General features: G+C 38.0%; 1 protein-coding gene across 2 annotated transcripts in view; it reads left to right on the forward strand.

Annotated features, from left to right (window-relative positions):
* NKAIN3 (sodium/potassium transporting ATPase interacting 3) overlaps positions 1–16,355 on the forward strand; it is a 614,368-nt gene that overhangs the window by 308,885 nt on the left and 289,128 nt on the right. For both annotated transcript variants that reach the window (XM_038579381.1, XM_038579382.1), the window contains exon 2: positions 10,625–10,762. In XM_038579381.1, the coding sequence (XP_038435309.1) occupies positions 10,625–10,762 (138 nt within the window). The remainder of the gene's footprint in view (positions 1–10,624; positions 10,763–16,355) is intronic.

Genomic DNA, 16,355 nt, shown 5'->3' on the forward strand with positions numbered 1-16,355 from the left:
AAGTAAAACCTCCATGGGAGTCTTAAATGCCACGGCAGGCATGTTCCTGCCAGCTGTTTGTGGGATTGTATAGGTCACCCAGCCTAGGGGTTCAACTTTAGTGTTCTTGGATCCATTATGACTCCACTGGAGGATTGAAATTCAATCTTCAATCACTGTTCTGTAACAAATTGACACTTTGGGCTTTTGCTAAAATAGTTGCTTATTCCTGGCTTGAACTATTCATGGACTGGAACTGCATTTTTTAAGGTCGACTTCTGCATGGCAAAGTCGGAGGAGTTAGGCTGTGGGATAATTTCTGGCAGGGAAAGGATACTTAGAAGCTGAATTAAATGATGAAACCACACTGTTTAGAGATCAAGAGACATCCTTGAACAAATACTAACAGATTACTCCCTTCTGCCTAATTTTCTGTGGAATTCTTACTCAGAGTATTACTGACTTAATGTGAAAGAAGAAAGGAGAATATCTTTATGGCTTGGGTTTGTCTTATATCTGTATCAGTGTCTGTGGCGCTAGAAAACAAGTATGAAAACCACTCTCTGGACAAGAACCTATTGGTAAATGTAAGAATCTTTATTAAAATGTTTTCTGCCAAAGGATTCTAAAAGTTTACTTGATTATAAGAACCTCATTTCTTATAATTCAACCCCAAAGCTTGAAATTGCGTATATTTAGTTAAGCTAATTGGGTTGATATAAGAAGAGTAGTGTTTAAAATAACCCCTAGTAGTAGGTAACCCAGAAGTTATTTTTAGTAGGCTTTAGTTTCCTTAGAGCAGGTTTTTTCCCCCAGTACTTAACTATTATTCAAATTATATTTAGCTTAACCTATATTGACTTTTTATGTACATACTGACGGAGCATGGGGGGCTTCATACCTGTATTGAGTTCAGTGGCAGAGTTCAAAGTCCCTTGCTTTGAGTATTATGCACAATGTACAGGTGGACCATCCACACCAGGTTGTAATATATATTTGAAAAAAAAGAAGAGAGAGGGAAAGCCCACAATTGGAATATGTAATCTGATGCTGTGTAAGATCTGTAAGGAATTCAAACACATCAGCTTCAAAACCTATAATTTTTCCTCCTCACTTTCAATGATTGTAACTGTCCACCCAGTCAGCTTTCTTTATTCAAAGCAAAGATGTAAGCCAAGGTGACCTGGGTTGTCCATCACCTCTCACATATAAGTGGCCATTAAATTCTCATTCTTGAACATTTCCACAGTCTCTGTTCTGATTGCCCTCATTTTACTTCTTAGTTCAGGGTTCCATCGTCTCTCATGTGAAAGTTGCAATAGCTTCCACCCCATATGCCCTACCTTCAATCCAAGTCTTATCCTTACTCCCAGTACCTCCCTATTCCTGTTACAAAACAGGATAAAAACACTTCCAAACCTCTGATGGAGGGATTTTCTAAAGCATAATACTGTTCATGAAACTCTTTTATGCCTGAGATAAAAAACCTTTAATGACTTTGGAACACTTAACAAGGTAAATCACAAACTCTTTAGCCAGGCACACCTTGCTCTTCATCCTCCTTTGATGAGGCACCTTCCAAAGCACGTGTGCCACACCAGTGTTTAACAAACTACAATTCTCGACCAACTGGTAGGGTGGAAATCAATTTAGTTGGTCTAGACTTGCACCACTAATGAAATGCAGGAAAATAAACCAGACTATGGCAGGCATAAGATTAAACATTGCTTCTTGATGTTTTGTTTCAGTATGTATGCTGTAGAAGATGTAAAATGTATTTCATAGGATTAAGGTAAAAGAACACTCACACACAGAATGAGAAGGGAAGAGAGAGAGTGAGTGGGAGAAAGCAATAGAAGGAGAAAGCACAAATCTTTTTCTTAAGTAATTCATTTTGTTGAGTAAAATTTTTAGAAAAACTGGAATAGCAATAATGTTTAAACAACCAGGATTCTACTATTCAGTTACAATTTAGACAGGCGAATTTAATATTGTATGTGTCTACACACACATTTACATGGATAGCTATACAAGCATTTCATACACTTGGTAGGATCTCAAACTATATGTTGATTGAATGACTAGATGTGTTTCTTGTTATCAAGTAGAGTGTCATTATACGTACACATGATTTTGTCCTACATAATATATTATGATCAATTTTTAAATTAATACATACTGATCTACATTGTTTTGTTTTTTGTTTTGTTTTTTAATTTTTATTTATTTATGATAGTCACAGAGAGAGAGAGAGAGAGGCAGAGACATAGGCAGAGGGAGAAGCAGGCTCCATGCACCAGGAGCCCAACGTGGGATTCGATCCCGGGTCTCCAGGATCACGCCCTGGGCCAAAGGCAGGCACCAAACCTCTGGGCCACCAGGGATCCCGATCTACATTGTTTTGTATGGATATGTAGTGGTTTACTTTCTCAACATATACTTTTAATATCTCATAATATTGGACACTTAGTTTTCTGTCTTCCCTCATTACACAAACACACACACACACACATATTCTGATCCTCATTTCACAGATGTGGACACTGAGGGTCAGAGGCAGGAAGTAACTTGCCCAAGATAATACAGCCATTAGGAAAGCCAAATCAGGGTTTAAACCAAGAGATGTCTGAGTTCAAACCCTCTTTTTTTTTTCAGTGCCTTATGTTAAATTTAGAAACTTAAGCTATGCTATGAAAATAATAGCTAGTTATAGGATGGGTTCCAGAGCAGGATGCAAACTCAAATGCCAGAGGGGTCTGACAAGGAGCATAAATGAAAATGCTGTGCAGGGGATCCGTGGGTGGTTCAGCGGTTTAGCACCTGCCTTCCGCCCAGGACGTGATCTGGAGACCTGGGATCAGGTCCCACATTGGGCTCCTTGCATGGAGCCTGCTTCTTCCTCTGCTTCTCTCTCTCTCTGTGTCTCTCATGAATAAATACATAATATCTTTAAATATATATGTGTGTAATATATGTGTGTATATGTGTACTACAGGCACAGATTTAAGTGTCTTAGTCTACAAAACAACATGAGGAAATAGATTATCATTTTACAGATGAGGAGCCATGACACAGAGAATTTAAGTATATTGCCCAGGATCACATGCTAATAAGTGACAGAGTTTTTGTTTTTGTTTTTGTTTTCGTTTTTTTAAAAGATTTTATTTATTTATTCACGAGAGACACAGAGAGAGAAAGAGGCAGAGACACAGGCAGAGGGAGAAGCAGGCTCCATGCAGGGAGCCCAGCCCAAGAAAGCACTGGATCTTGGGACTCCAGGATGACGCCCTGGCTGAAGGCAGGCGCTAAACCACTGAGCCACCCAGGTGTCCCAGTGACAAAGTTTAGATTTGAAACCAGCCAGTCTGTTTCAAGAGTTTTGTACCTTGCATTATGCAATGTTGCCTCTACTTGTCCAACTAAGATAAATTCCTGAAAGTTGACTTAAATTTAGTGGAACTAAAATTGACATTTTATGGCACTTTGATATGTTGTGCTGCTTTTTATTTAGTTGTTCTTTAATTAATTTAATGAAGTGTTTAATTATTTAATTGATTGCCTTAATTATTGTTCTTTAATTGTGCTTTAATTGAATTTCATTGTTAATTTAATTGCCCCATTCTTGTTTGTATGAAAAATTTTGACCATTCATTGGGAACCATACTCAATAGCCACCTCTTTTGTAAAGGTGTCTGAAACATGCTGGTCATGCAAGGCAGAAGTTAAAACACTTTTCTCTGTGTTCCTATACCTCTTTGAACACTGCTGTATCACGGTATATATATTTTATTATAACTCTTTGATCTATGTCTTTCTTCCCCACTAGAATATGAACTAGCTTCTCCAGTCCAAGGATTCGACCATTCATCTTTTACCCTCAGAGCCTGCGTCCTAGCAAGTTGTGAAGTGGTACATGTTGAACAAATGAATGAATGAACACAAAAGAAAAAAATAATTGGTTTTAGGTTCAAAAAGCTGAACCAAAAAGAAATCACCAATGACATTCTAAATGACTGGATTAATTAAAAGTATTTTTGAGACTATTTTATGCTTGTCTCTCCAATCTTTCCACATTACATTCATTAATCATTTCATATATGATCTGGTATCATGTGATTTTTGTAATGCTGGCCATTCAGGGTATACTCTGGACTCTAGAAAGACCAACTACTACAAATTCTCTTTCAGTTAATTCTTCTTGAAAATGTCAGAGTATCTTGAATTAGGTTAACCGAGTGACTTGAAAAGAAAAACTGCTACTGGGGATCCCTGGGTGGCTCAGTGGTTTAGCGCCGCCTTCAGCCCAGGGCGTCATCCTGGAGACCCGAGACTGAGTCCCACATTGGGCTCCCTGCATGGAGCCTGCTTATTCCTCTGCCTGTCTCTGCCTCTTTCTCTCTCTGTGTCTCTCATGAATAAATAAATAAAATCTTTAAAAAAAGAAAAAGAAAAACTGCAACATAAATGTTGAGTATTACTATTGATCATTAAATATCACATAGCTCAAGTAACTTTCCTCATTATCGGCATGAAAGTGATTTTATCTAGGCCAAAAATAAATAATAATATTATAATAATATTTTCATTTCAAATAAGGTGTTACTGGGATATATGATATGAATCCTAGTACATGTACTGGAAATATTTTTCCTTTCCTTTCTATTGTGCTTTATAGATGCTTCTATAGACTTAAAACTTTATTTATTTACGTCAAGATCCTAATACCCACATCACAAATTTTGAAATTTAATACTACTTCAATGAATTTTTCTGCAAAGAAACGTTCTGATTGGTGCAAGACAGTTTGTGAGAAGTCCTAGTAAAGTTAGTTCAAGGAACAACTTAGACAATCACACCTGGTATTAAGGAGAATACTCCTAGCATTTATGGTTCCAAGACATCTGGCTACATAAATACTACTGGCCATTCAGCCACTGGAAAGGGTACTAAAAAATCAAGCAACAGAAAAAGGAGGTGTGATATATTAAGCTTGATTTGGCATTATTCATTTCATTAAATCATTGGTTTCTGGATTCAGTGGAATAATCTTTGCCATCTACCCCTCCCAAAGATAATATAAAACTATGCAGAAATTGTGAAGCCCTTGACGTTATTACTGTCTTTATTGGATGAACCAATAAAGGTCATATCTAGAAGTCTTGGATCCACTGAAGTTTGTGTACCTCCTAAGTCTTGGTTACCTGTCTACAGACACATAGAAGCTTCTCTGGAATAGCAACTGCTTTACCATAGTGGTAAAGCTCCAGGTTGTTAGAAGTCTTTGTGACATGTCTCTATGAAACAGAATCATGACATAAATGCTATTGATCCTTTTTTTTAGAGACATGAAGAAATAGTCACAAAGTATACCTTGAAATATAAGACCATAATTTGGCCTAGGACAGGTCTGTGAGGATACAAGTTGGACATTATCACCTCCAAGCATGAAAAGTCCTCTGGGAGTTGAGTAGCTATGAAATTTTAAAGCAAAGGAAGCAAGGATGATGGTGGTGTAGAGGGCTACATGGACTTCCTAGACATAAACCTACTCTAGTAACTCAAAACTTACTTAAAATGGCCTGAGATATATCAATTTAGCTAATAGGAATATTAATTAGAGCTTTTAAATTCCCACTTTAGGGATCCCTGGATGGCGCAGCGGTTTGGCGCCTGCCTTTGGCCCAGGGCACGATCCTGGAGACCCGGGATCGAATCCCACGTCGGGCTTCCGGTGCATGGAGCCTGCTTCTCCCTCTGCCTGTGTCTCTGACTCTCTCTCTCTCACTGTGTGCCTATCATAAATAAATAAAAAATTTTTAAAAAATTTAAAAATAAATAAAAATAAATAAAAATAAATTCCCACTTTAAGGGAAGATTTGATCCTTCATGGTAATAAAATACTGACTGCATGAATCCCTAGGCTAGAAGTTATACAGATGAGAATATCAGTCATACAATATGCTTTAATTTCACAGTCTTTTGTGAAACTATGGTTTGATCAAATGTTTCCTTATGATTCTGCTAACAGGAAAAACCCTGTTTTGATCTTTTTTATTGTGCTTGCCTCCAGTGAGCTGGGGAAAAGTCCAAGGGAAATGAGAGCAAAAGCCAGCTCACTTTTCTTACTGGGAAGTTGAATCTCCAAGGGTACTCACTGCTTAAGAATGAACATTCTAACCCAGCTTTTCTTTGGCCAGAAGCTTATCCTGTAGACCCAGCCTAGGTAAATGCCCATGGAAATGTTTGGTCACCTGGCGTTTTTATAGCTCTTTAATTAAGTATAAATTAATATTCACAATTAGTAATAATTATGAGTAATTAAGCAAAATACTATGTGAATCATTAAACATAATAGATGAATCAATAAGAAAGCTATTGTATTTTAAAGGTGCTCATATTTGGGAGCACCTCGGTGGCTCAGTCAATTGAGCATCTGCCTTTGGCTCAGGTCATGATCCCATGGGATCCCTTGATCCCATGATCCTGGGATCAAGCCCTATGCCAGGCTCCCTACTTAGCAGGGGAGCCTGCTTCTCCCTCTCCTGCTGCCCCCTACTCATGTGTGCTCTCTCTCGCTCACTCGCTCACTCTGTCTCTCAAATAAATAAGTAAAAATCTTAAAAAAAAAAAGTTACTCCTATTTGTGTGGGCATAGAATAAGGAAACAGAAATGTTTCTTGAGCTATTGGTGTGTGTGGTTAGTGTGGGTTGCAGTTAATGATTTGTAGATTTATAGGGAATATTCCCACCTAGGAGCCTAGTCAAAGGAAATACCTGATCCTTCAGAAAGAATTTTAAAGCACACTCCATTCCCGTTGCCATACATACAGAATATTAAGCCTTTCCCAACTTTTGTTAAATATATATGGTCATATATATTTATGGTCAGATTACACTTTATATGGTCAGATTGCACTTACAGTTCATTCCATAACCATAATGAAGACTTTCAGACTTTCTACAATTTGATTCCGAAAGCTACAATCCAGTAAGCAACAATTTACATTATAATGAGTATGGAATATTTTTCTTGCAGCTCCAAGTATGAGCCATTTCTCTCCTATAGTTCCAATAGTCCCATCCCTCTACCACTCAAGGAGAATGTTTCAATGGCTTCTTCATATTTACATTCAAAATAACTCTCCATTCTAATCTGCTTGGTATCTTTGAACTCTGCTTTCCTTACATCATCGGTTTGGTCTTTTTCCCTCTCTCCCTTCCTCTCTCTCTCTCTCTCTCTCTTCCTCTCTTCCTCCCTCCCTCCTTTCCTTCTTTCCTTTTGTTCTTCCTTTCCTTCCATTTTATTAAGATTCTGATTGCATTTATTTTTATCTTATTAGGAAAAGAAATATATCCTTTTTCATCATATTCTTATAGCTTCCAGAATCTTACCTACTTTACTTTTCTCTTAGAAATGATTCCATTGTTCTTTAGATCACTGCTTCCTGTTTTACACTGGTGACAGATTGGTTTTTGCTTTCTCTGGAGTGTCTTGTTGCCTTTATATTTTCTTGAATTCTCTACTTTAATTTAAACCTCAAATTCTTCAGACATTTCGGTCATTCTCTTCTTTGCTATGGCATCCCTGTCATCACCCTCTTTGAGCCCTCCATCTTCTGTGCTCATCAGAGCTGGGTGCTTGATGTTCATGCTACATTGCACATTTGATCACTTCCTTTTATCGCCTTTCTGAATCAGAACTAGTTTTCTAGGTACTGTAATTGGTGGTGCACAGGTAATGTTTAACAATACATTCTCATAGCAAACAAAACCCTGATTTTTAGGATTTCCCAATGTCCATGTTGTACATATTCCCATAATGTTGATGTCAAGTTCCCTATTTGAGGTTACTGACCATGGATTTGGAAGAGATGCACCCTATCTGCACTCCCAGGCCTGCTCCATTGATGAGAACCATTTTGACAAATATATTTCTAAAATAAATTAATACTCTCTGTGTTAACCAAGCAACCTGGATCTCACTTAACTTCATTTGGTGGCTGTGGGTCATTATTGTTAATGTCAAGCTCTAAGGCAGTAAGTGATGTCTCTAGAGATTATGACATTTAGAGAGAAGATATTTGCCTATAAACTAAATGACAAAATAAATTAACATGGACATTAGATCAAATAATTAAGTTAAAAATGCAATAGTGTTTTGTCTATTTCTGAAGAGCTTTTGGTTGTTATTTGACTTTTTAAAATACAACACAGCTGACCCTTGAACAACATGGGGGTTAGGAACACCACCCCACACACACAGGTGAAAATCCAAATATAACTTCTGACTCCCCCAAAATTTAACTTCCAATTGCCTACCGTTCGTTGACTGGAAGCCTTCCAATAACATAGTCAGTCAATACATATTTTATGTTTTATATATTATATATTGTATTCTTACAATAAAGTAAGCTAGAGAAAAGAAAATGTTATTAAGAAAATTGTAAGAGAAAATACACTTACAGTACCCTACTGTACTTACTGAAAAAAAGATTCTCATATAAGAACCTGTGCAGTTCAAACCTGTGTTGTTCAGGGTCGACTGCTGAAACCTACTTTTCATGGTTTGTATAGTTGTTACAGCTGCCTCTCTTTTAATCTTTGATATGATCCCCTCCCTGTTTAGATTGCTTGTGACCTTTCATTTGGCTCTTATATCAAGCCACCATGAATCCATTTTTAAGTAAGTTATCAGAGAATAAATTTAATAGATATAATGTCTCCAAGAAAGAATGCCAATTTTCTAATAAGTGGTGTTAATTCAGCTTCTCTTTCATTATGTGTGTTTTCTTTAATATCATAAAAGAGAATGCTATCCATGCATGTTCTGACAGAAAAGAAAATGGATTTTTCTCTGTTTGAAAAGTTCCCTTTAAAGGTTTTTGTGATGCGCGACAGCTTTAAAATAGGGTTGCTTTTCAGAATAAATTGCCTGCAGCTGCTCTTCAGGGTTTCTTTTTTATCTGAAGACATCCATCCAGTTTGGACATAAAAAAAAAAAACTGCATATTTACATCGCTGATGGGCCAATAAATAAAATGCCGCATTTTTAGGGGATGGTTCCTGGGAACTAATTAGAGTCACAAACAGACAAACAGGGGATTGAAAACATGGTGCTGCTTCTTACCTTGTTCTGATTATGTTGTGTTGTAGCCATTTCTGTGCATCCTCTCATTTGTGCAAGCAGAGGATGGTGACAGATCGCTTGATGATCAGGAAATGCCCATGAAATGAATGTGGTTCTGGTGTGGTTGTCTTTAGGCATTTGCTCGTTTCTCTTCTCCTCCACAGCTTGCTGAAGGTGAATTTTAACCAAGGTAAATTCAGCTTTCTGGATGGAGGACATTTCTTTATGTCCAAGGAAATTAAAGCTATTCAAGCATACACCTGCCACATAACTAGAAAAACACCTAGGGTACCATTTTCATTTCAAACCTGTGGTTTCTAGTGCCATCAACTTAGCTAATCGTTGGATCATTGTATTAGAATTATTATTTTATCGAAGTAAATCTAGAAAAATGCCTGGACTATATAAAACTGGTGTCCAAATACAGCAGGTGAAACTATAACATTTTTAGATATGGAATACAATGATCATCATTTTTATATGATAATGACATTTTTGGCACTCACTGGACTATATGAAATTCATCTATGTCATCAGTCACACACAAATTATTTAAATGTATATTTTAATACATTGTGTAATTGATTAAAATGTAATTGTATATAATGCAAATATAATAAACTGTGGCTATCTAAAATTTTAATGGTCCCGTAATTTTTACTTCTGCATTCAAAATGGATTTTGCCTAGTCTAAGATGAATTTTCACATAGGCATATGATCTCAATAAAATATGATTCAAAAGAATTATTTAACTTAGTTTTACATGGGAGCCATGAGCTCAGAGCTAAATAAGTCAGTAAGCTTCATGTTGAAAAAGTGGTTAGTCATTATTATCAATGATAGACTAATGAAAGCAAAGAAACCACATAGATTTGGTAGTTTATGTTTCTTACGAAGGCAGGGATGTGTAGATTTGTTTTGGTTTTTTTTTTCTTTCCAAAATCATACCAGTTCTAGCATTCAAGCTGTGGTTGTTTTTCCAAGTGTGTTATACTAAGCCAACCATTTTACTTAAAAAAATGATGAACTCGGGGTGCCTGAGTGGCTCAGTCAGTTAAGTGGCTGCCTTTGACTCAGAGTCCTGGGATGGAGCCCCAAGTTGGGTTCTCCACTAAGCAGAGGGTCTGCTTCTCCCTCTGCCCCCCTCCCCACTTGTCCTCGGTCTCTCTCAAATAAATAAATTAAACCTTTAAAAATGATGCACTTATACCATAGAATATGATACTCTAAAATATCTGCTTGGGGTTTTCTACTGAAAATGATTTAAGGAGTATATGTCAAGTTCTCCAGAGGTTTAAAATCCATTTATACTTTATAACCTCAAAATTATCTTATTGTATTTTCTGAGAGAAGTTGCATAAAACAGTACAGGAAATGAGTGTAATAACTCTAGTGATGATGATGTCCATAAGTGTGATTGAAATTAAATATGCAGACTTCTAGGCATGAAATAAATATTAAAATGGTGTGAGGATGCTTGGATTAGATGCTAATGGACTCTCTTTGCTTTATTTTAGCTCTCAGCATTGGAGAGGCAAATCTTTGACTTCCTTGGCTTCCAGTGGGCACCAATTCTTGGAAATTTTCTACACATAATAGTGGTCATATTGGGTTTGTTTGGAACCATTCAGTACAGACCTCGATATATTGTTGTGGTAAGTCTTCCTTTTAGCCTGTGTCTTACAATAAATGCTACAAAATTACTAAAAGAAGATTAACGAAATATCTTAAATTGTTCCCTTGGATATTATGTAGCATTGCTGTTCGAGCCTTTAGGTATTGAATTTTGTTCAGAGATGATAATCTGTAGGAAAAATGACTCAGTGAATGTTCTTAATGAGAGCAAAGCAACATGACTATAAGTGTGAGACAGACACATAGTCCGACACACCATGTAACTGAATTCAAGTTCCACAAGGAAATTTGAAACAGAGTTGGATAGAGTAGGAGGTCTGGCTGTGGTCCCGATGTCAGAATGAGACGTAAATGTGCATTAACTGTCATTTCCGTGACATATGTCAATAAAAAGCAAACCTACACAGCCATAAATATTTACTAACTGATGACAATAATATAATTTAATTTTAATTGATTTAGGGCATTACAAATGCATGTACTGAAGGGTATTTAGTACTTGCCCCTAATGTATTTCATAACTTATACCATTGAACATGTCTCCATTCTGTTAAGATAAATTTGAAATATTAATTCTATACTCCCACTATACCAAACATGGTCAGCACGTCCCCCATTACAGGGCAGTTTAATGAAGTGTGTGCTGTGTTCCACAATTGAATGGGAATTATTCACAGTAATTAGTTTTCTATTTAAAAAAGGCAATGTTTTAGGCTACATGTATAAGGTTGTGAGAAATAAGCATATATAAGTGATTGTAACTAGGAATAACATACCTACTCATAAGCCTAAATAAATATACAGTGTTCAGTAGGATTAGTGAATATTTTCTTGCAGTGCAGTGACATTGCTTTACTAGAAAAAAAAAAAAAAACTATAGACTTAAACATACACCATCTTTCAATTTTGATTGAATCCAGGCCACCACTGTGGAAAGAATAAAGCTACACATTTTTGTATGAATGTATTAATTCTCTATTTTGAATCTCAAAATTGGCTTTCTTGTATCTTTCACCGTATAGCAGAGGTGAATGTAAATGGGCCCACAGCTGACTCTGCACTCAAAATAGCTGCCCCGGGGCATTAGGGGCGTTTGTATCACTCAGCCAGCTGCAGGCGCTAAACAATTTCTGCTTTGCTCCTCTTTTCTGAAAGCCAGTCTCTGCTGAGGCACTGTATAATCTGCTAGAAGGGTGTCTCATGGAGTTGGACTTGTAGCATAAAACACTTCCATATGCATAATATCAAACTACTATATCAATTCTGTCTTCTAGTTTGTTGCTATAAACATGGCACTTTTGCTCACTGTAGACTTTATCATGTTGGTGTTCCTTGGAAGCCCCAAACACCAGATGGCTTGAAACCAGTGGCCTCTTTGGAATAAAGCTGTTGGTACACATTAGTGACATTACCTAGTCCCTTTGCTTGTACCCTCTACATACTGGCTCTACACACTGGTCACACAGCTACTGCCTTGGTTGAGGCTTCTATCTTCCTGCCTTCCACTGTGTCCTTTGCACTTTGCCTAAATCGCTGGCTTAAAACTCTTTGCCAGCTCTTAGCAGGATGAAATCTAAGAATATCCTTGGCTGACCACCTGTCCAAGCATGGATCTCACAGTCTGTCCTCTCTCCCTCCCTTCCTTCATTCTCCCCTTCCCCACTCCCCTACCTCCTTCCCTTTGTTGTTTTTTAAAACTTTTATTTATTTAAATAATCTCTATACCCCACATGGGGCTCAAACTCAGGACCCTGAGATCAAGTCGCACATTCTTCTCACTGAGCCAGACAGGTGCCCCACCTCCCTTCTTTCTTAACTTCCTCCTTTTCTTCATTAACTTATTCATTCAAACCCCATTTATTGGGTTTCTGCCTTATGTTTGGCATTGTGTTAAGTGTGAGCTACATTGGTGATCAAATACAGACACATGTCTTCTCTGCCATCTTGGGTAGTTACCTTACAAATAGTCAAATGATCATTCGGGTAAATGTTAAATTTCAACTGTGACACATTTTACAAAGGGGCACACTGTGCCATGCAATGTATAATGAGGAGATGGAGCTGACCCTGCAGAAGTGAGTGGGGAGCGGAGATCTGCAATTTGTGGGAGTTCACCAGGGAAGAGGAGACCCCAAGGGGGTTGTGGGCAGAAGGTAATGCAGGCACATAGTAGGACGTCAGTAGCAGTAGTTCCCATTCCCTCATTAAGCATTTATTGAGCCCTACTACCCTGGGCTACAGCTTGATAAATAGAAAAGAAGGTAAACTACAGCATCCCTGCTCTCCAGGAATTCATTATGCAAAGTAGGGAGGCACCGGGTGGGGGGAGTGTCTCTGGAGGTGATGAAAGGACTGTAAAAAGGGCATGAGAAGGCTGATGGGGCTGAGCACAAGCCGTCAAAGTGTGGAGAGTTTGTGCACTTCAGCATCACGCACCCTGCTCCTACCTGCTTGTCCAGCCTCTTGCCCTGTAGTCCTGCCTATGTCTCTGAGCTCCAACTCAGCAATGGTTTCTGTCTCTGTAGCACACTTCCATCCTTCCATATGCTGTAATAGTTAATCACTCCAGTTCTGTGTCTTGAGCATGTTTTATCATCTGTTCACACTTATGTTTTCCCACTAGGCAGAGTTCTTTGAGAACACGGAATGTAGTAGATGCTCAGTAAATACTTATCATCATTTTTACCATGGAGTTCCTTATCTGTTCAGAGTCCATTCATGATAGAACTGGCATCACTTCTTTCTCTGGTATCTTTTCTTTGCTTCCCTCTCTCCCTTCTCCCTCTTGTGCATAGAAGGAAGCAGATTTAGATCTTTATGAATGTTCAAGAAAAATCTATTAGAAAAACAATCCATGTTTTTGCTCATGTTGATTTTCTCTTTTAATGCTGTATGCCAATCAAATTTCTATCTTGTTTGTTACCTTATTTAAGACCATATCCCAGGATAGGGAGAGAAAGAAAGCAATGAATTGGTGGGAAAGCCAAAGATGTTGTTGGGTTTAATTTTCACAAATACCTGTGGGTATGTGTTAGCATCCCTAATTTTACAGACAAGGAAATATGAAGTAACCTACCCCAGAAACCCAGATAGTAAGTGGCAGAAATGGGTGTGTATCTGCCTCACCTCTGTTATTGTTAGGTTTACAAAGTTGATTTATCATGATTATTATACTTTTCTTCACCACCAGATTCCAGATGATATGGTGGCATTGTCAGTATAAATTTTGATATTGAAAATAATGCTGCCCTTCCATCTCAGCTGATCACAGAATATTGTTACCTGTGTGGGATTCCAGATTGTGTCTTATTCCAACATGGATATAAATTGTACATTTGGGAGAAATGGTTGAAGAGTCATTATTAATCCACAAGCATGGGAATTCTGTTCACAAAGAGTGCCTTTAATGGGAAGATCATGTTGTTATTGGGAGAATGGCTAGGCCACGTTACCATCTTCACACCACGGACAGTTCATCCCTAAGTTGTTTCCATGAATGCTTCAGTTTGAAACTACCACTGGTGGCCAGGATTAATTCTGGTATGAAAAGCTAGAAAATAAATATGGCATTCATGTTAATGAAGATGTGCCTCAGAAGGCACCAACTTTTCAGTGGCCGTGAGAAGAGTGCTGGATCAGAAATTCATACTGACTTTTCACTGAGCAGGGAAAGAGCTTTCTGATTGCAGGAGGTTTTCTCTCGACTCACCCACCAGTATTCTTACTATTAGCTGTCTTTGTTGGCTGAAACAATAACCAGTAATGCCACTAAAATTCAATCCATTTCAAACTAACAGACATTTTGGAGCACTGAAACACAGATGGTAAGTTACTGCCATTTCTGCAGACAAATAGGGTTTATCACAGCTGAATTTAAAGAATTAATCACCCTTATGGAAATGGTTATGGTAAAGAACCATGCAGAATAGCAATGTCTATAGGCGAACTTCTAACTTCTTAGAGTGGAAAATGAAAGCTCATAAAATATGCTCTTCTAGTCCCTGCTGCCCACTGCACACCCCTATCTCATACCAGCCATGCTGAACTATTGTGTTTTCCAAAGACCACATGCTGTGTCTTGTCTCCTCTGTTTGCACACACTGTCCTCCTACCTGGAATGCCCTGTTCTCCTTACTTTCTTGGAAAACTGTTAATAATGATTAGGCATCTGCCTTCAGCTCAGGTTGTGATCCCAGGGTCCTGGATGGAGCCCCATGTCAGGTTCTCTGCTCAGGGGAGAGCCTGTTTCTCCCTCTTCCTCTGCTGCTCCCCCTGCTTGTGTGTTCACACACAATCTCTGTGTCAAATAAATCAATAAAATCTTTAAAAATAATAATAATAATGCTTCCACTGAAGGGTCATCCTTTAGGAGCCTTGCTTGAGCATTTTGCTCCAGGATAAATGCCTCCTCCCCTCTGCTCCTGTGGATCCTGGTGACACTTTCCACCCTAGCACTCTGCACACCCACAATCCTCACTTGCAGGCCTATCTCACTCCACTCACCAATGTCCTCCTGGCAGGCTCATTGCACCTACCCATTGCTGTTTTCGAGGTCTCTCCTGGCATGTATGGGGCTTTAAAGATGCTCAATACTTAAGTGAACAAAGAATAAATGAATTAAAGGTTATTGGATAAAATTATTTTATAAGATGGACTGGAGAGTGATTTCTTACAAGAGCACACCTACAAGGGATCCCTGGGTGGTGCAGCGGTTTGGCGCCTGCCTTTGGCCCAGGGCGCGATCCTGGCGACCCAGGATCGAATCCCACATCCGGCTCCCGGTGCATGGAGCCTGCTTCTCCCTCTGCCTGTGTCTCTGCCTCTCTCTCTCTCTCTCTCTCTCTCTGTGACTATCATAAATAAATAAAAATAAATAAATAAATAAAAATTAAAAAAAAGAGCACACCTACAATAGTTCAATAAGAGAAACTGGCCTTATAGCCTTGCTGATCCCAATCTGAGCTTAGTTGAGGATTTACATGATAAACTTATTATGGGCTGTTCTGCCTGCATCTACCATTACCTGACTTACTATGCATCTCATTTTTTTCTAAGAAATAGAAAGCTGTGGACACCAGCTACTGTATTTGAGGAGGTCTCATGATAAAGACTATTAGAAAAATGCAGTCAAGTCCCAAAACGGAAGGATAGTAATTCCACTCTGGATACTATTACTGCTGATAAGGTGCAGTTTGATATTGCTATATTTACTTTTAGAACACCAAACAACTTTGTCATATGGTACTTTTTATATTGATTGAAATTTATTTTAGCTTAGTGCAAGGTGTGATATATATGTATTAGTGGATACCAAGGCCAGTTGTAGGGTTTGAATGCACCTTTCGTGTTTCTTTGACTATAGATGAAATGGAGCAGAAAGCATATTGTTCTAGAATCAACTGTTTCTTCCTGTCTGTTTACTCCTATATCAAAAATTTTAAATCTTACAAGAAACTCCAAAATGAGATTCTGCCCTGGAATTGTTTAAATCTTTATTATTTCATGGGCAGTAATTTAATTAAGCAATTTTAAATCAATTTAAATGCAAAAGCATTAGCTAATTTAAATTTTTTAATAAATAATGACTTTGGAAATTAACTCAAAACTGCTTTT

This window comes from Canis lupus, chromosome 29 (assembly GCF_011100685.1).
Source record: "Canis lupus familiaris isolate Mischka breed German Shepherd chromosome 29, alternate assembly UU_Cfam_GSD_1.0, whole genome shotgun sequence".
Classification (NCBI taxonomy): Eukaryota; Metazoa; Chordata; class Mammalia; order Carnivora; family Canidae; genus Canis; species Canis lupus.